The sequence below is a fragment of the Carcharodon carcharias genome, chromosome 14 (assembly GCF_017639515.1).
Source record: "Carcharodon carcharias isolate sCarCar2 chromosome 14, sCarCar2.pri, whole genome shotgun sequence".
Classification (NCBI taxonomy): domain Eukaryota; kingdom Metazoa; phylum Chordata; class Chondrichthyes; order Lamniformes; family Lamnidae; genus Carcharodon; species Carcharodon carcharias.
This window is the reverse complement of record NC_054480.1, coordinates 134,685,660-134,706,774: the sequence shown is the minus strand read 5'-3', so window position 1 is coordinate 134,706,774 and position 21,115 is coordinate 134,685,660. Positions and strand designations below refer to the sequence as shown.

At 44.3% G+C, this 21,115-nt stretch overlaps 1 protein-coding gene across 1 annotated transcript in view; it reads right to left on the bottom strand.

Annotated features, from left to right (window-relative positions):
• apc2 (APC regulator of WNT signaling pathway 2) overlaps positions 1 to 21,115 on the bottom strand; it is a 102,634-nt gene that overhangs the window by 60,706 nt on the left and 20,813 nt on the right. Inside the window, exons 3-6 of the mRNA XM_041203913.1 lie at positions 19,295 to 19,385; positions 10,234 to 10,429; positions 4,413 to 4,521; positions 469 to 582 (exon numbers count right to left, since the gene is read on the bottom strand). Of these exons, the coding sequence (XP_041059847.1) occupies positions 469 to 582; positions 4,413 to 4,521; positions 10,234 to 10,429; positions 19,295 to 19,385 (510 nt within the window). The remainder of the gene's footprint in view (positions 1 to 468; positions 583 to 4,412; positions 4,522 to 10,233; positions 10,430 to 19,294; positions 19,386 to 21,115) is intronic.

Here is a 21,115-nt window from a genome sequence, read left to right as displayed (position 1 = left end):
TGGAAGAAATGGGTCAAACCCTACAACTTTCCAAGACCTCCAATTCTGGCCTCTTGTACTTTCCAATTTTCCTTGCTCCAACATTGGCACCTGTGCCCTTAGTTGCCTAGGCCCAAAGCTCCAGAATTCCCTTGGTAAACGTTCCCACTGGTCTACCTCTGTCTCCTCCTTTAAGATGCTCCTTCAAACCGACCTCTTTAACCAAGCTTATCCTAACATCTCCCCAAGCGGCTATGTAGCAAAACTTTTTTAATAATGATCCTGTGAAGTGCCTTGGAATGTTTTATGACATCAAGGCACTATGTAAAAGTAGTCGTTGTTGGCCTCTTGACTGGAATAATAAGATGTAGGAAGAAAGGAAAGCAAGATTTGCTAATAGTTTGGGAAGAACAATATCTATTCTCAGTCCTTAATTGCCACTGAAGGATAAATCCACTGATCTACAAAAATGTATATCGCAGCTATTACCTGGACTCGCTCTGTCGTGTTGTCACTTGTCCCATACCTCTCCTCAATAATGGCTTTGATTTGATGGGCTTCATATTGTAGCTGATGCCGAATCAAATCCATATGCTTTGAAACCTAGGAGAGAAAAATACAGACAAATTGAACAACAGAACAATGATGATATTATGGTCCAAAAGCACAGCTCAAAAAAGTGCAATTCCATTTATTTTTAAAAACAGAGAAAGCTAAGGTGACAATTAAACGCTGAAGAATTTTGATAGCGGAGATAAGGAGAAACTGTTTCCAATGGCAGGAGCATCAGTGACCAAAGGACAGATACTTACGACAATTGACAAAGAAACCAGAGGGGAGATTATGAGGAGGACTTTTTTTTTGTAGAGTGAGTCGTCTTGACCTCAAATACATTCCCGAAAAGGGTAGTGGAAGCTGATTCATTAGTAGCTTTCAAATGGGAACTGGGTGTATCCTTAAAAAAGATAAATTTGCAGGGCTATGGGAGATTGGAACTAATTGGACCGTTCCTTCATATAGCGAGCCTGGGCATAAGGGGCTGAATGGCCTCTTTCTGTGATTTTAGGATTCTTTGATTCTACCATATTAGAATTATCATATGGAATTAGGGCGAAAAGACACCATTCTGCAAATAAGATATTGAACAAATAGATTATGAGACAGCTCAATCCCCTACTTGATAAAACTCATAAAAAGTATGTAAATGATTGAGAATTTAATGAACTCAGCCTGACAACATATACGCTATGTACTTTAATATAAATGCAGAGTGCAGTAGATCTTTCATTTTTATTCTGAAAATTAAGGAAACCCACATTTTGCAACATATGGTAATTATTTGTATACTAAAATGTTCAAAATTGTGCAATCCTTTTATTATTTTATGCTTTATTTTGATTTTAATGATTGTCGAGAACCATGTTATGAATTATGATTACTGGTTTTATTTTTGTCATCAACACAATTCGGCAACTGCCTCCATGAAAATTTCTCAATAAACCACTTATCCATCCAAACCAATTATCATATTCAGAAAAATGTTTTGTTTTGGGTTGTTCCTGATTACAATAATCATTACTCTATTGGTAAATCGTAAGAACCTTTTAGCTTGCAAACTAGGAACTAGCGGCACTGAGAAAAAAAATTCTCAATTGGAAAAGATCCAAAATACTGATCCGAAAACAGGAGACATTTATGCAAACGCAATGAGGTCAGAGGGTTAGAGTAGATGCCCCAGGTTTACAGGCCTCCTTTGCTTTACCCCACTGCAAAACGTGTAAGAATATTCCCACTATAAAAGGGGCTTTGACATTAAAATCCTTTACCAGACTCAACACAAGAAAAAACAAATAATCTCTCACCTCTGGTCTTCAACCTTTCTTTCTGGCCTTTCCTATCTTCCCCCACCTCTCTCTCTCTCTCTATTTAATCAGCATTACTGTTCAACTGAATGCTTCTGTCCTCACGATTAGTCGCCAACATTTTTTACTATTTCCACACCCTAGTGGCAAGTAGTAGCAAGGGCTACTGCTGGGTGATCAGATCGCAAAGCTGTGAAGCTCGGGCTGATTCGCAAGCCGTCCCCGTCCTCCGTCTGGGTGTAAATCAGACACAGAGGGGTACATTTAACTTGGTGAAACTGTGTATATGGGAGATTCGCAAGTCAGCATCCAGATTTGCATCTCTCCTGACCTGAATTTCCAATGAAGTCAATCGGGAGACATGTGAAATATCACAGTATTAAAATTCTTTGACAGATTTAAGTAAAATAAAGTGTGGGATAAAGATCACGTGGGGCACAATGAACTCCCTGCCTGCATTCCAATAATGCACTCTCATCACCGTGAAGCCGTGTGCCAGGAAAACTAATTTGGAGGATCTATTCATCCGTTCCCTTGTATATTGACTGAAAATGACCAGAAAATCTAAAAATGAAACCTGCTGTTACAAATAAAAGAAAAAATTACATTTATATAGTGGCCTTTTATGATCTCATTAAAGCCATTGGAGTACATTTGAAGTGTTGTCAGTGCTGCAACGCAAGAAACTCAGCAGCGAGTTTGCATACAATTCCCACAAACAGGCCAAATAATCTGTTCTTATGGGCAGGATTTTGCCCTTGGCGGGGGTGCTCGGCGGGGACAGGTAGGGGCAGTCTGGAAGCCGACTGCCTCTCGCGATCGGCTCCGCACCGCGATTTCACACGGGCGGGCCTAATTAAAGGCTCGCCCAGCGTGGATCGCGGACAGCAGCACTCGGCGCTGTCTGTGTGAACAGTGGGGGAGGAGGGAGAGCCAGGCCTAGCCTGCAGTTTGCGTATGCGCAAGAAAGGTCGCTTCAATCTCCCCGAGGCACGGATTGGGAGATTGAAGCACTATTGAAAAAAAATCATGAAGAGAATCAAAATCAGTCACATGGGGAAGAATATTCCCCCCCTGTCGGGGGGAAAGTCCAGGTGCGGGCGCGTCGCCATTTTACGTGGGTGGGCTAATTAAGGCCCGCCCAGCGTGACATCCACCAGGAAGCGCTATTCGCTCCCTGTGCAGGCGGTGGGGGGGGATTCCCTCAGCCAGGAGTGCACTCTTATGCGCATGCATGCAAAAGAGGGCACTCATCTCCCTGAGGCTAAGTGCTGCCTCAGGGAGATTGGCAATAAATTTACAAATGGTAAATGTACAAAACCAAAATTTCCCTGACATGTCCCCTCATGTGACATTATCACATGAGTTGGGACATGACCATCACTTGAAATCAAACATTTATTACATTTTTTTAAAACCCTCATGAAACCTCATCCCGCCCGAGGATGAGGTTTCACGCTTTTTCTCAAGGCCGCCCAGGCTGCTGGCCTACCAGCCAACTCTAAGGTTGGACAGGCAGGTCCATTAATGATGTTAGTGAGTTTGTCAATGGCCTCAATTGGCCGTTGACAGGGCGACGGGTGCACCCCCGCCGATTCAGCTGTGCCCCCGCCGACCTGAAAATTGAAATGAGGCGGGGCGACGTCGGGAGTTCCGCATGACGTCATCTCGCGTCATTTTCCGGCTCGGTGATCAGGCACCCGCCCCCCCCCCCCCGCCAAACCCCCCCACCGCCCGCTCGCTGACCTAAAGATCCCAGCCATGAGCTGGGATATGTTTTTAATTCAAAAATAAAGTTCTTATTTAATGTTTACTTGCTTTAGGAAACCTCATCCCACCTGTTCATGAGGTTTCCTAAAAAAGTGTAAAGGCTGCTTAGCCTTTTCGCCTGCCCGCCAACCATAAGGTTGGACGTGCAGCGTTAATTTGAATCTAATTAGATTGTAAATGGCTTTAATAGGCCTTTTAATTATCAGCGGGCGTGCAGCCGACTCTGGTGCGCACCTACCGAACGAAATATCGCGGGACCCGCATCATTTTACACTCAAGCGTGTTGGGCCCGTGCTTCTAAGACTTCTTCTAAGTCATTTACATCCACCTGAGGGGGCAGGTGGGATCTCAGTTTAGTCTCGTCCAAAAGATGGCACGCCCACAGTGCAGCATTCCCTCAGTACTCCACGGAGGTGTCAGCCCAGGCAACCTCACAATAGTTTCTTTGGCTCCTTTCTGTTGTTGAGTGGTGAACTTGATATTAAAGGGTAAATTAATTGATCCCATTGCCCAAAGTGTGTACAGTTCTAAGATGGGAGCACAAAACTGCAGTGCTGACTCTCCGAATCCTTTCAATCATGGCTCCCTCCTGTGAGGACAGGACCAGTAATCAAATTAAAATATAGTTATCACTTTGGCTGGATAATTATTTGATATTTGAAAGCAGTGATGCCTTGCTTGAGCTCTAATGGCCTTTCTACATTCCAAAAGGTTTGTATATTCTTCTTACGATATGCATTTTTTTGGAATTGGGGTTGAACCAAGACTCTTAACCACCCTTCCAGCTCCATTCATACTTACATTCCTGATTTGTGAGAGTTCATCTGCCCGCCTGCCAAGATTCTGGATCTGAGCACAATAAAAGGCTTTTTCTTTCTCTTCCTTTTCAATCTCAGAAAGGAGCAATGCCCTGTGCAAGAAGAGATGAGATATCTTAGTGTCATCAATAAATCAGCCATTTTTCACAGAAGCTCAGAACACGGATATTGCTGGAGAGGGGGACATGTTGCCGAAGCTTTTCGTCTTGCACTCATCAGGCCAAATTTCAAACGGCCACAACAATTTATAGCTCAGGAGAAAAGGGGGCACTGGTCATTCGAAATTTAGCATTCTTGTGTTTGCCCTGATGAATGCAGGATGAACAAAGCTTCTCTTTTCTGCAATATTCAAGATCAAAACACTTCTGCTGCCAGTTTTTAGCTCAGTGCGGAAGTTCCCTGTGCATTGAGAAGTTTTCTTCAGCCTGCCATTGCATTGTGTTTTGCCCAGTTACTTCACTTGCATTGTCTTCCTGCCCTTCCCCCACCTCGGTCATCTTTCCAAAATTCTTTAGATTCGGGGACGGTTCCCATTGGATTGGTAGTTGGCCAATGTTACACCGCTTTTCAAGGAAGGAGGGAGAGAGAAAACAGTGAACTACAGGCAAGTTAGCCTAACATCAGTACTTGGGGAAATTCTGGAATCTATTATTATGGAAGTCTTAATAATGCGCTTAGAAAAGCATAGTATGATTAGGATGGCCAGAATTCCCAGGCAGCGAGCGGGGGGGTGGGGCCCGCTCACTGACGCATAAAATGATGCGGGATGACATCGGGCGAAACTCCAGACGTCACCAACCCTCATTTAAATGTTCAGGTAGGCGGGGGCTCAGCAAAATCAGCTGTGCGCCCACCGACCTGTCCATGGCCAATTGGGGCCATTGACAGAGCCATTAAACTAATTAATGGACCTGCCCATCCAACCTTAAGGTTGGCGGGCAGGCTGGGAGCCTTGGTGTGCAATAGAAAAAGCATGAAGCCTCTTCCACGGGCGGGATGAGGTTTCATGTAGGTTTTAAAAAATGTAATTAAAGTGTATTTCAAAGTGATGGACATGTCCCAATTCATGTGACAGTGTCACATGAGGGGACATGTCAGGGAATTTTATTTTTCTCTATTTTTCAGATTTTTCATTGTACAGCTGATCTCCCTGAGGCAGCACTTAGTTTCAGGGAGATGAGTGCTCTCTTTCGTGCGCATGCGTGAAATAGCGCACTCCCTGCTCAGGGAATTCCCCCTCCCCCCCACACCTCCGCCCCCACCTGCACAGGGAGCATTTCCGTGAGGACCTCAGGCTGGGCGGGCCTTAACTGACCTGCCCATACAAAATGGCGGAGCCCCCAATTGGGGGCACCAATCGGAGACACGCCTCCGCACGCCCGCTCTTAAACATCCCCCCCAACGGGGTGAAAACTCTGGCCAACAAGTCAATGTGGTTTTACTAAAGGAAAATTATTGTTGGACAAATTTATTAGAGTTTCTTGAGGATGTAACCACTAAGGTAGATAAAGGGGAACCAGTAGATATAGTATACCTGGGTTTCTTAAAGGCATTTGATAAGGTACCACACAAAGGTTAATAGGCAAGATAAGGGCTCATAGAGTTGGGGGTAATATTTTAACATGGTAGAGGATTGGTTAACAGATAGAAAGCAGGGAGTGGGCATAAACAGGGCTTTATCAAGTTGGCTGGCAGGCAATGAATAGTGGAGTGCTGGGGCCTCAACTATTTACAATCTAAATTAATGACTTAGATGAAGAAACAGAGGGTAATGTATCAAAGTTTGCTGATAATACCAAGCTACGCGGAAAGGCACCTGTGGGGAGGACACAGAGAGGCTGCAAAGCAATGTAGCCAGGTTAAGTGAGTGGGCAAAAAGATGGCAGATGGAGTATAATGGGGGGAAGTGTGAATTTATTCACTTTGGTAGTAAGAATAGAAAGCAGATTATTTTTTAAAAGGTTTGAAACTTGTAAATGTTGATGTTCATAGAGACATGGGTGTGCTTATACAAGGAACACAAAGTTAGCATGGGAGTGCAGCAAATAATTAGGAAGACAAGTAGTACATTGGTCTTCACTGCAAGGGGATTGGAGAACAAGAATAAAGAAGTCTTGCTACAATTGTACAGGGATTTTGGTGAATCCACATCTGGAATATTGAGTGCAGTTTTGGTCTCCACATTTAAGAAAATGTAATCACTATTGTAATGCAGGAATGCAGCAGCTGATTTATGCAGAGCAAGCTTCCACAAACAGTAATGTGATAATGATCAGATAATCCAACAGTGCAGCACTCCCTCAGTACAGCACTAGAGTACAACTTTGATTTTTGTGCTTGGCTGGGACTTAAACCCATAACCTTCTTACAAGAGGTAAGACTACTACCAACTGAATAACTGCTGACACATGCCTAAGGCATGTCCATGAAATGCATAGTATAATGCGTAGGACGGGCTATGTTATAAAGCAGAAATATAAAATGTCATAAATTCACATCATCAGAAGCCAAGATGAGCAACGCCCCTGTTGTGTAACTTTATGAACTATATACAACTTGGGTGTGATTTATTCCTTCTTTTTCCCGGTAATAGGCAGAATGTTGAGTGGTAACAAACACTATCCTACTATCCAAATCATGTGAATTGAACCGTAGCGTTGCTATACACTGTGATTCCGGAGTGTAGCAATACCGTACTTGGGAAATGCAAATTGGTTCCGGCTACACAAGTGGTGGTTAACTCAAGTGCTGGATTCAAACTGACCAAGACCCAGGAGAGGCAGCAACTAGCTTTTCCCTGTCCAGTACCCATCTTAGCCCCAACCTCAAAGGCCTGTCTAATTACATGCCAGGTTTGAATAGGTTGCTGTATTAAGGTAAATTTTGGGAGCTTGAAAACACAGATTTGAGGATGAGTGCAGAGGTCAGCAAACCCAATCTACTGTTGTTTTGTGACTGATTGCGATAGGCCATGAAATCAGGAGCGCTATATCAGGAGCACTGTGAATCAAACCCTGCTGACTTCCCCCCACGCCGCCCAGCATCTCCCCTCTCCATGCTTGTTTCTCCAATTCCTACTCCTCAGTGAGCAAGCTTTAAAATCCCAGCCTGTTCCAAAGCAACATTTTCAAAGTAGCTCAAACATCTGGGAACACTCTAAAAACTAGTCAGGGCAAAATGGGTACTGCCATCCACTCCTAAACTTAACAACAGAGGATCTGGGCCACAGGCATTGAGCAAGGCCTCATTGTCACTGCACCTTGGACTCAGACAGGTGGAGGTTGGTCTGCAGCCTTAAAGCACAGGGTTAACAAAAATTATTTCTCTGCAGGCGCACTTCATACTCTCTGTGTATTTATATATATTTAATGTCTTCAGGAAATGAGTGGGGGAAACTGTTTACAGACAGTGCTTTGTCATATCCCATATGAAATATGATTTTGATTATCCCGCATGTTTTCATCTCAATCACTGAAAAGTAAAATCAGTAAAAAAAGTAAATCAGTAAATTGAATGTTGATGTAACAACTCAGCCTTAATGCAAAATTCTGGACCTGCTTACTCTCATAGAACATGCAGGAGTCACTTGACAAGAGAGTTAGAAATACACCAGTGCCTACAAGAGATAAACATCTTAGCATTTTAGACGAGGTCTTTCATCAGAACACGTTGTATTTCCTAACAAAGATGAACACTCACAAATCTTGAGACACTTATCCATTTTCAGGTGCATTTGAAAGAAATCCTGGGGTCAGCTGACCAAACCTCAATCCCCAGCACCCAGAAAGTCATCTTCCAACCAGACATTGCTGGCACGTGTGCACTGCATGTGATCCAAATCTCTGCCGAGTACCCCCAGTGGGTGACGCTTCCTTTATCGCTGCCTGACATTAGAAATTTACCCGGAGCACACCTATTATAGTGCCGAATTCCATTTTGAAAGCCCCTAGCGGCTTGTCTCAATACTTAGCCTGTAAAATGATCCTAAACACTAAGCATCCTTTCTACGAAGAAATTCTTGCTAATGTATCTGTTGTAAATCCCTTTTCCCTGTTACGTCCTTTGGTCCAGTTCGCCTGTCCTAATTTTATGAAGTATTCAGACTTCCCATCTAAATAATTTAAGATTTTATTGAATCTTTGGTTTAGGAGGAGGCTTCTTTGGTTCGGTATCCCAAGTCATTCCTCGGACCCTTTATTTTCTTCATGTTTAATTAATTCCCTCTTTCATGTGCAGTTGACTCAAGTTCAAAATCCTCTAAAGTTCAAGTTTAAAATCCTCTAAAGTGTACCCACTGTGCATCTTTCATGGGATGTGAGCATCACTGTCAAAGCCAGTGTTTACTGCCCATCCCTAATTGCCCTTGACCAGAGGGACGTTAAGAGTCATCCACGTTGCTGTAGGTCTGGAATCACATGTAGGCCAGGCTTTCCTCCCCTAAAGGGCATTAGTGAACCAGATGTATCTTTATGACAATCGATGATAGTTTCGTGGTCACCATTAATGAGACTAGTATTATGTTCCAGATTTGTTAGTTGAACTTACATTCTAGCAGTTACTGTAGTAGGATTTCAACCCATGCCCCCAGTGCATTACACTGGATTACTAACTGAGTGACATTACCACTATGCCACCATATCCCCTACCCTATGGAGGAGTGGCAGAATTTATGATTTCGATCCCAGGTTTCCAGCCTTTCTTCTTTGTATTTCATTTTAGTATCTGACCACTGGACATTCTTTTCAATAGAAGAAAGGCCATCTTCATTCACTCACACTAACAGTGCCCTGGAATCGCAGTGGGCTGGATTTGACAAGGGGTAAAATTGGCTCGCCCCATCCCCCACCAGAAGGAAAGTCAGCCGACACACATGAAAGAAGCCCGCCTTGCACTGCGGCTGGGCTAAACGAGGTGTTGGTGAGATTTCCACTCCTCAGGGGGGAGGAAGTCCCTCCCTCGAGAGCTTGGCCGGTAGCTCCAGCAGTACCAGCAATGCCAAAGCTCAGTAGTGGGTGCTGTCGGGGCTGCAAGCAGGCCCAGGAGAAGAGACGATGGATGCTGGAGCTAGCTAAGTCAGACCTTTTTGGGCAGGGAGGGATCGGGCAGCTTGAGGAGGGGCAGCCAGGGGGCTGGGGTTGGCGGGTGGGGGAAGGGTTGCTGGACTTGGACGCCAGGGGAGAGGGAACAAAAGGGGATCTCCACCTGTCACTGGCCCTCTATCCAGCTCTACCCCACCCCACTTAAACCAGCTTATATTTCACCTCTTTTCCATTTTTACTTAGTTCTGTTGAAGAGTCATACAGACTCAAAACATTAACTGTATTCCTCTCCGCAGATGCTGCCAGACCTGCTGAGTTTTTCCAGGTATTTTTATTTTTGAAAAGGGGAGTAATGTTTTGGGGGACTGTGTCTGATGCACACAGGGCACCTCCCAAAGGGCATAGCCCCCCTTCCTTCCTGCTTTTGAAACACTTCTGTTTAAAAACAACGGCATGTCCACTCCCACCCACCTGCCCAAGCCAACCATATAATGGCTTGAGTAGCGTATTATCCCGGTCAGTTGGCTTGTTAACAAGCTCAACTGAACTTTAGTTATTCATTTAAAAATGGCGGGCACCTGCTGATTTCAGTGCCTTCCCGTGTACGTGTTGTGGGGAACAGCTCCAGGGTGGGTGGGAAGGAGGTGGGCTTGCCACCTGTCGTATTTTAAGTGCTCCCTGTGGCCAAAAACACATCCAGCGGAGGGCTGTAAAGTCCGGCCCAGTGACTAGTGATGGATCCCTCCCCACTGCTCCAAGAATTACCTTTCTTCATTAAGTTCCTCCAGACGCTCCACGTTTCCAATTACCACTGGCAAAGAATCTTGTTCCCGAACAATTACTCCAGGGTGCATTTGGTTTCTCTCAGCTCCCTGCTCCAGTACAAACTCCTCCTGTCCCGAGCACACCATAGTTGACTGCCACTTTATGTCACATAGTTTGGCAACATCTGTGTTCAACTCTATGGAAGAAAGCAGAAGAATATTTGACCATGAATCCTGTGGTATTGATATAACATAAGCTTATTTACGAACATGCTATTCAAAACATCAAGCCAGTTTGTTCCACAACTAACCCTACTTTTGCAGGTATTTTTCCAGGTATTTTTGTTTTTGTTCTAGATTTCCAGCATCTGCAATGTTTTGCTTCTATCTTAGTGTCAGACCTGCTGAGTTTTTCCAGGTATTTTTGTTTTTGTCCTACTTTTGCTAAATGTTTTCCCACTTCAGCACTCCACTTGGATAACTTTCTGGAATATAATCTACCTCATGACTCCATTACTTTTTGGTTGAAAAATTCCACCAGAATTCCTTCCATACTCTCACTCCTCCAATTTTCATGAGTACTCTTATATTTGAACCTGTCATTCATAGCCAACTTACATCAATCAGGTTTGGCAATTCCTTTCATAATTGCCCATTTGTGTACAGCCAACATCCTCCTCTATTATCCTTTCTTCCCAAAATATCTTTCAACCACATTTTGGATCTAATAGGACTCTCTGTGTTGCATAGAGTTCCTCAGCTAAAAGAACTGTGTGGATCACCCAGTTCACTGTTTGTTTCCCCTCTGCTATCTTTGGGAAGAGGGAATAAACACCAAGTGAGGTAAGCGATGGCCTGATCTTATTGTACCTGGGAAGGGGTTACCTCGCTTATTGTCTGAGGATTGGCCCGCCTTCATCAGGGACTCGATCACCTTGACAACTGTGGATGCCTTACTGCTCACACGGTGACACCCATTGTCCCAATGTGTTACTGGAAATAATAGGCTGGTCTTCTAAGCTACCTGGGAGGGTCACCCATTTAATGCACTTATTGGGGACCCACAGGCATGCTGCCCAAGATTTTTCATCTATTTGCTTTAGTGGATGACATACATGGTCAATGAGCAATGCTTCCAAATTTCTTCCTCACCTTACTGGGGTACAATTGCACAAGGATTGTATTTCACCTTAGCGTAGCGGGCCCTCCACCAGAAGATGGCGATGGTGGGAGAGAGCATGAGCAGGGGAACTAGTCGGCCCCGCTGTGCAGGGAACAGTGTCTTTGGCAGGCTGGGGTGACGGGGGTGGGGGGTGCAAAGCCATGAGGTGAGGGAGAGAGCAGCAAGGAGCAAAAGTTCAGGACTTGTGAGTTGCAGCATGGTAAGAACCAAGGCCACCAATAGGGCAACTCGGAGCTCTGATGGTGGCTAGAGAACTGGGAAGTAGATCTGAGCAGATGCATAGCTGCTGGAGACCTAGTCGGACTGACAGGGCAGCACCCTGATTCCGAGAAGCCCCAAGGGGAGGAAGGTCCCTCTTCTGTGTGGGAGACAAGGTAATCTAGGTCACGTGATCTCGGGAAATTAGCAGTAGGATCCCCCCCCAAATGAACTTTGCTACCCGGCTGATTAGAGATCAGGAGTTAAGCTCTCAACAGTCTCCTGGTAGATCTGGAGTTTCAGTCACGAATGTTCATTGTAAATAGTTCATTCCTCTAAATTAAGCTTTTCCATTAATGTTTACAAAGATTTGATGCCAATGGAATAAATGATCCCCGTTTTATAACCTTCATGCTGTCCATGTGCCTGAATTCCCCTGTTACATTAGTGATTATTCATCTTACATGAGCTGAGACAATTAGGGCTTCAATTTCCACAGCAGTTCAGGAGAACCCCTGCAGAAATTCCGTGTAAGTGTAGGCAAGCTATTGTACACTGGGTTATCACAGCTGAGCTTGAACCTAGTCTCACTTGATGCGCATATGCACATTTACAGTGGCTGGTGTGTTAAACTTCATTCAGGAAATTTGAGTTGCTGTGGCCACATGCACTTTTGCACGCATGTTGTAGTCTGAAGCTATGGATAGTGTCACAAGGCTTTGCCCCTTTATTCTTGAAAATATGATTTTTCAACTTTCAACTGACTGGAAATTTTGCAAGTTGAACTGAGACAGAGCAAACAGCTTAAAACTGCAAGGCAACATTCCAAGGTGAAGGTGAGAAACCAACAAATCACCCTCAGGGGAGTGTGAAGAGAAAGACGTTTCCCATAACCCAGACACCCATCAAAACTCATAACTATCTAAGGAAGAGACATTAAAAATGCAAAATATTGGATACTGAAACAATGGCTGCCACAGACAGACACACCCAAAACCTCTTGGAAACATCCAACGTGTGAAGTATTTCCAGGCAAAGCTGTCAGCCACTAGAGAAAGATTGCCAGTGATACAGATGGTGTCACAAAAGTCTTCAGCAGAGGAAACAAGCTGAGGGCTGCACTCTCTCCCTCTCGCTCTTTTGGAATAAGAGTGTTGCCTGGTTTGAGAAGCCAACTCTATCAGAGACCTACCAGTGAACCGAGATCATGTAATAATTACAACATCTTCTACATCTGATTGCATTCAAGAAACCAGCTAACCCAAATCAGCAGCAGTGTTTAAAGTCAACGCCTCAAGGACAATCAAAGACCACTCAACCATATATTCTTTAACCTTTTTTTAATGGACTCTAACTCCCCTTATTTCTGATACGTGTGTCTGTGTATGTGTGTGTGTGTGCCCTAATGACTGTGTGAGAGCTGAATGCTTGATGTTGTATTTTTCTCAGGTTTAGTGGTTAATAAATTTGCTCTTGTTTTGACTCAAGAAAACCTTGCCTGATTGGCTCCTTATTGCTCACAGCTCAAATAGTTAAATGCATACTGATTTGGAAAAGGCATATCCTCATAAAAGAGAAACTTAAATCTTCGCTGTGACCAGCCAAGGAGGTTGAATAGAGGGGAACCAGTTCACCCCTTCTCACAACAATAGTGATGGTAGAATCTCCATCATATTGTTGACCTGAAATCTCCCCGACTCTTACCATCTGCCATTGACATGTGTTGGTAGGGTTTTCAGGTTGATGCTCAACCTATTTAGTCACTTTATGAACACCTTCCTTGGCCATCAAGTCCTGCGGTGGGACTCAAACTCAGGGCTCCTGACTCAGAGACTGGGTGCTACCCACTGTGCCACAAGACCTCACAGGTTAATGTGGGTTACAGGATAACAATAAGATTTTCTCCAGCTTCTGCTAGCGGCACTGAGTCAAATTATAGCACTATTCCAACTAACTGTGCAGAATCTGCTCATTAAACCTGGGACTCTAACCCATATAGCTTAGTATGACACAGAATGGTTATAGTTACCCACTAAACTTTGTGGCGTGCATGGACATATAGTTTTTAACTTTCTCACACCTGATATTCCCTTGTCTTCCTCAGATTATGATTATGACCACCAGCAACATCTCACAATGAGAAGGAATGGATAAAAGGATTTGCATTGATATCGGAACGTATCATGACCATATGACATCCCATCTCTGTAAAGATTGCATTACAGCCAATGAAGTAATTTTGAAGTGTAATCACAGTTGTAAAGTAGGAAATATGACTGCCAATTTGCACACAGCAAGTCACCACAAACAACAATGTGATCATGACCAAATCATGTATTTCTGTGATGTTGATTGAGAGGAAACATATTGACCAGGACACCATAACTCTCCCTGCTCTTCTTTGAAATAATGCCATGGGATCTTTCGCATTCACCTGAAGGGGTAGACGGGATCTCAGTTTAACATCTCATCCAAAAGACAGTATCTCCAGTAGTGCAGCTCTCCCTCAGTATTGCACTGAATTATCAGCCTAGATTTTTGTGCTCATGTCCTTGGGGTGGGATTTGAACACACAACCTTCTGACTTGGCAAGAGCTCTACCAACTGAATCACAGCTGACAATATAGGAAAACAGTCTGATGTTTTCTGCCACAAAATATGAAGAGGGCATTTCTAAAGAGTCACTGTAACCCTTGTTGCATCAGGTCACCGTTAAATTATCAGGAGAAGATCTCTAATGATTCATAACATATTTCTATCTGAAAGGTTGATGATCTACCAAATAAAATGCAACCGCTGGCACACAATTGAATTCTGTGAATGATTGAGTGCCCAAGGAACTTTGAAATTAACTTCTGTCACATGTTAAAATGGTGTTTTTTTTCAAAGGTAAATGAACAATTCACACATGGTGTTGCTCTTGGTAAATAGATGATATGTGTAATATAAAGGACAGGCATGTTGTGTATAATTCTGTAGCCAAGGTTAATTTACGTTTAGCCAGCTTGCCCCTTTAAGGCGACAAGTTCGAGGTGCTGAAAATAGGCACATCCTGAGGTCAGTTAAAGACTTGATGCTGTCTATGGGGGAAGCGAACGGATCGACAACTGCTAGTAAATCCCTGGCACAGGCCGGAAGAAACCATCATAACTACCTGTGTCTCCTCCTCTTTTATTATATAAATACTATGTTACTTTGAAGTGTGACATCTCGAGTGTAATTTAGCAGTGGTTGGGGTATCGAGCCAGGGGCTCAGTGGAGGTGCCAGCCTCAACATACCTGTACATCAATATAGACTTCTCCCAATAGCTATCAGTCCCATACCTTACAGCCCGAAACACTGAGGCTGTACAGTAGTGAAAACACATTAATAGTGTTTACATGCACCACAGACATTGCAGGGCCAAAACTCACCCATACAACTAATGAGATTGGCTTAACCACCTATCAACGAGAAAAATGCACCAACATATCATTATTGATGTGACATTTCTGTGCATTACGCACCCACATAATCTAATCTCTGCAGATAAGGTTACATGACCATATGTGTGTGGAATGGGAGTACATATAAAAAGCTTTAAGCTGCCACATAGGGATCAAGTTTCAACGTGGGGGCTTTGCTTGATGTCTTCGATTAATAGTCATCCAGATTAGAAAAATGCAAGACCCATCCCAGCTGGCTGATCTCAATCAGAGCTGCTGTAAGGGTGACAGAATTGACCTTCGCATCCCTGGCTTAAGGAAGAGAAAATCCTTCAACCCATCTATTGACAGTCGGATAGGCCAACACTTACTGCTTATGCTGACTTCAAACATACTGCATTGGTTGTAAATTACTTTGGGACATCCTGGGGCCATGCAAGGTGCTATATAAGCTCAAGTCCGAGGTTGAATCAGACTATTTGCAACCTTGGTGGTGTATTTGAACCTGAGCACATCACTATGCCAGCACTATGACTGTGTATTTCCACCTCCGTAACTTTGCATGATTCCGCCCCTGCCCCAGCTCATCGGCTACAGAAACCCTCATCCACACCTTTTTTTAGCCTCCAGATTTGACTATCCCAACACACTCCTGGCTAGCCTCCCACATTCTACCACCCATAAACTCAAGTCATCCAAAACTTTACTGTCCGTATCCTAACTCGCACCCAAGTCACATTCACACGTCACCCCTGTGCTCACTGACCTACATTGGCCCCCAGTTAAGAAAAACATCAATTTTAAAATTCTCACCCTTCTTTTCAAATCCCTTTACGGCCTCACCCCTCCCTATCTCTACAATCTCCTCCAGTCCCACAACCCTCCAAAATATCTACATTCTTCTAATGTTGGCCTCTTGAGCACTCTTGATTTTAATGACTCCACCACTGGTGGCTGTGCCTTCAGGTGGCTGAGCCCTAAGCTCTGATATTCTCTCCCTGAACCTCTCTGTCTCTCTACCTCACTTTCCTTTTTAAGCTGCTCCTTAAAACCTACTTCTTTGCCAAGCTATTGGTCGTCTGACCTAATATGTCCTTCTGTGGCTCAGTGACATATCTAGTTCCTTAGCTAAGAAAGGATATACTTGCCATAGAGGGACTGCAGCAAAGATTCACCAGACTGATTCCTGGGATGGCAGGATTGTCATATGTGGAGAGATTGGGTCAACTAGGCCTGTATTCACTAGAGTTTAGAAGAATGAGAGAGGATCTCATTGAAACGTATAAAATTCTGACAGGGCTGGACAGACTGGATGCAGGGATGAAGTTTCCTCTGGCTGAGGGGAGGGGGATCTAGAACAAGGGGTCACAATCTCAGAATACGGGGTAGGCCATTTAGGACTGAGATGAGGAGAAACGTCTTCACTCAGAGGGTGGTGAACCTGTGGAATTCTCTATCACATAGAACTGTGGAGGCCAAGTCACTGAATATATTTAAGAGGAAATAGATTTCTAGACTCTAAAGGTGTCAAGGGGTATGGGGAGAGACAGGGAGTACAACATTGAGATGGTGTATCAGCCACAATCAAATTGAATGTGGAGCAGGCTCAAAGGGCCAAATGACCTACTCCTGCTCCTATTTTCTATGTTTCTATGTTTTATAATGCCTCTGTGAAGCACTTTGGGGCATTTTATTACATTAAGGATGATATATAAATACCAGCTGTTATTATTGTAGTTGAAATTTTTCTTTACACCTACTCCAAGTAGAACTCCGTTACATACTGCAAAGTAATCAACTCCAAACTACAACCCCTGGCATTCAATGATCAAAATATATTCACCAACTGAACTGATTAGATTATCAGCCTCAACTAACACATTGCTGCAATTAGAAAGTTGCTGGTAGTAAAATTTTGTAGGTATCCTCTGTCACAGAGGAATCAATTACAGTTACATTCCTCAAAGGGGAAGCAATTGTTCGAAGCTTGTTTAATTAGAGCAGACACTGCATTGATCACAGTAACATCCCTGGGGGTGGGGGAAGGGGTAGGACAGCTATAATAAAACACAAGTGCAGGAATCAATACGAGAAAAGATAGATCTGTTGTGAGGTGGTAAAATCGAAAACTGAGAAAACAGGATTTGGATAATACCGCACAACAGGCCAGATGGGATTACTTTCGAAATCAGGCCTCGGCTCACATGCTGGTTATATTTGGGACAATAACTAAACACTGATTGCAGGGTCATTGTCAGTTAAAGCAGAGTTGTAAACTCAGCACCGCTTTGTGGAATCACTGTTTGGGGAATTAAACGGAGGAGCAGGCATTTTCAACTCTAATGCAGCGCTGGTGTGTGTGTCCTACCCAGGTGAAATCCTGCTATCGCATTGTGGACGAAAGATTGCAACTCATCCATCGGTTACAGGCCTCTACTTGAAGCTGGAAAAAGTTGTACCAAAATATTGTCCTTTTCATGTTTTTTTACACATTTGGTAAATCTTCAGTCAATAGGCAAAGGTGGTGATGCGATGGTAATGTCACTAGACTAGTAATCCAGTAGACCCAGGTTAATGGTCTGGGAACATGGGTTCAAATCCCACCGTGATTTCAGTTCAGTTAATTGAAAGCTAGTCTCAGCAATGGTGACCACGGGCAGAGTTTAGCCCTCGATGGGCGGGCGGGCTCCACCGGCTCGGCGGCAAGCGGGTAGCCGAACTCCGCCGCCAAAACGGGCCCCGCTGCCATTTTAAGTGGGCAGGCCAATTAAGGCCCACCCAGCGGGCCACCCGGTGGGAAGGGCTATGCGCTTCCTGTGCGGGGGGGTGGGGGGGTGGGGGGTGGGAGGGATTCTCCAACAGTCAAAGTGCGCTGTTTCACGCATGCGCACGAAAGAGCACACGTCTCCCTGAGACTAAGTGCTGTCTCAGGGAGAGCGCTGAAAGGTTTGTAAACTTAAAAAATAGAAAAATAAAAAAAGGATTAACGTGTCCCCCTCATGTGACAATGTCACACGAGATGGGACACGTTAATAAATATTACATAAACTTTATTAAAGATTTTTCAAATGGACGTGAAACCTCATCCCACCAGTGGATGAGGTTTCCTGTTTTTTCTCCTTCCCACCGGAGCTCCTGGCCTGTCCGCCAGCCTTAAGGTTGGACGGGCAGGGTTTTTAATGACCTTAATTATCCTGTCAATGGCCTCAATTGGCCTTTGGCAGGTCGGCGGGCGGACAGCTGATTGCGCTGTCCGCCCACCTTCCTGAATATTTAAATGGGGTGGGATGACATCGGAGGTTCCTCCCGACATCATCCTGCGTCATTTTCCTGTCGGCGAGCGGGCCCCACCCCCAAATCGCCGATGGGAAAATTCTGGCACATGAAACCCATCTGGTTCACTGATGCCCTTTAGGGGAGGAAATCTGCCATCCTTGACTGATCTGGCCTACATGTGATTCCAGATCCATAGTAATGGGGTTGACTCTTAACTGCCCCCTATAATAGCTGAGCAAGCCATTCAGTTCAAGGGGAATTAGGGATGGGCAATAAATACTGGCTTAGTCAGTGACGCCCACATCCCATCAAAGAAAGAAAAAAATCTTTACACTTCTATGCCTCATATAAGAAAGACAAACTTGCATTTGTATACCTCAATACACCCCAAGGTACTATACAGTCAATGAAGCACTTTTGAGGTGTGGTAATTGTTGCAATGTAAGAAACACACAGCAAAGTCCAACAAGCAGCAACGTGATAATGACCAGAATTTTAGGTGTTGGTTAAGGGATAAACGTTGACCAAGGCACCAGGAAGAACTCCCTAGTCTTCTTCAAAATAGTGACATGGATCTTTTACATACATCTGAGAGGACAGTTGGGGCCTTGGTTTAACAACTCATCTGAAAGACAGCACCTCCGACAATGCGGCACTCCCTCAGTACTGCACTGGGGCATCAGCCGAGATTTTACACTCAAGTCCTGAGTGGGCCTTGAACCCACAACCTTCTGGCTCTGAGCCACAAGTGATGCTAACTGAGCCACGGGCTGACATCAAGTGACACTTTGGGGTAGAGTTTACAGAAAATCGGAAGCTAATTTCTTTGGATGTTTGTCCCGCCCATTCTACTTGGAGGAGGGGATGCATTGTGATGGACAGAGAAAAATTTTGTTCTTTTCAAACAGATAAACTCGTAAATTACTTTCATCAGATGGATTTCTGATCTTTACATTGCACATAAAGAAATATGTCCTACCTTTCAGCTGGTCCAGAAATTCGACCTTTCCAGTGGATGCTAAGTTGCAAGCTTCTTGTTCCAGCTTGGTCTGAAGCTGCTTTAACATTTCCTGCAGTAGGTAATTAAGAGTAATCAGTACACCTATCATCCTGCCACAACAGGCTTGACACTCACACAGGAAAACTGGACAGTCAGAAGAACCTTTCTTTAAGAGGCCCTGTGGTATCGAGATTGTTCCGGGGATTGACTTAATTTTGTCTTTCTTTCAGTCCCTGCCAGATTTGCAGATGTCAAGGGCTCCTTACATTGTGTTTGTTTGCAGCATCCGACACTGGAACCTGGACATTAATTGGAGAACACGTAAATGCTACAGTCAGCTGTGAGACAATCCTGCTTTGGTGCTCTCCTCATCTTCACTGGTTAAAGCTCTGCATGGTGGGTGTCTGCTTTAGGTGACTTTCATTCACCTTAATATCATGCTCACTGGTTCAGTACAGATTCACTGCTGCAATAAAGGATACATCCTTGCAATTGTAAATGACCTCCTTATTGATCCTGCGATCCATCTTTCCTTCAGTCCCATTTAAATATGCCATACACCATTATTACTGCAACGAATCAATACTAAACCCATCCTTTTCCACAGATGCACTGCACAATGCTATGAGAACTCTTGTAACCTTCCAGCTGTAAAAATGGAACAGGCCCTTGCTCTTAAACAGCGTACAAAGGGGAAGTGGATGTGCTTAGTTCCTGTTGCAATAACACTGCTGCATGACATATGGAGGGATCATCATTACACGGCCTTTTACCTTCAAATGCCCTGTGTTCTTAACTCCCAAGATTAAACCAAATGCCATTTAAAGCAGTGATTGATTCCGCATTGTTAAGCAGGAAATTCAAAGATAGCATTAAAGGATCCACAGACTGGATTTCAACACATTTCAATGCTTCATCAGTCCTCCAGCTTGTTGCAAAATGCTCAGAAGATAATGCTGCCCTAGTCGGTTATTAAAAAGCCGCTACTGCGTCTAGCTCCTGCACCTTGTGAATCCCATCGATCACTTTGAAAGCACTGCGCTGCATGTATTCGAGATAGCCAGGACCCAGTGACCAGCCTCCTAACTCCACAGTATTGTCACTGGACACCCAATATTCGCACCCAGCAGTAACCGCTCTGCAAAGGATAGGCTCATGACATCAACTCGCACAAGTGTCAGCACCGGCTGCATCCTGTCCCTTTAGATTTTAATTTAAAAGGGAAATCTCTTCAAAGCACAGCTAAATGTGGAGTCTCCAGGCCTCTCCACATTTGGCTTCCATGTGCTGTTCTACAGATGGCCCCTGCTCTGTGTGATTAAATCAGGGATTCAGGTCGCTTTAGGCTTGCCATGTCGGAACAAGATACAGCTGCACTCAGCACTATATCCTGCTCTGTTCCAAACATTACATTAAAAGCAGCAGCTCTTCTGAGACTGGGGCTCAGCACCTCCCAAAAGTACACACAGCGGAAAGATTTAAAATGCAATTTCGGAAGTCTGATGCGGTACATCAATAAAACACTAGAAGCGCTGAATCAGGCTGCCATCACCTGACAGTGAAACCACTGCTCAAATTACAACACCAGCCTAATATCAGAGATGGCTACAACACAGAAGCAGGCCATTTGGCCCATCAAGTCCATCCTGGCTTTCTGCGAGAACAATTTAGCTAGTCCCACTTCCTGACCTTTCGCCGTAGTTCTGCAAATTGTTTCCCTACAGGTGCTTGTCTATTTCCCTTTTGAAATCCATGATTGAATCTGCCCCCACCACAGTCTAAGACACTGCATTCCAGATC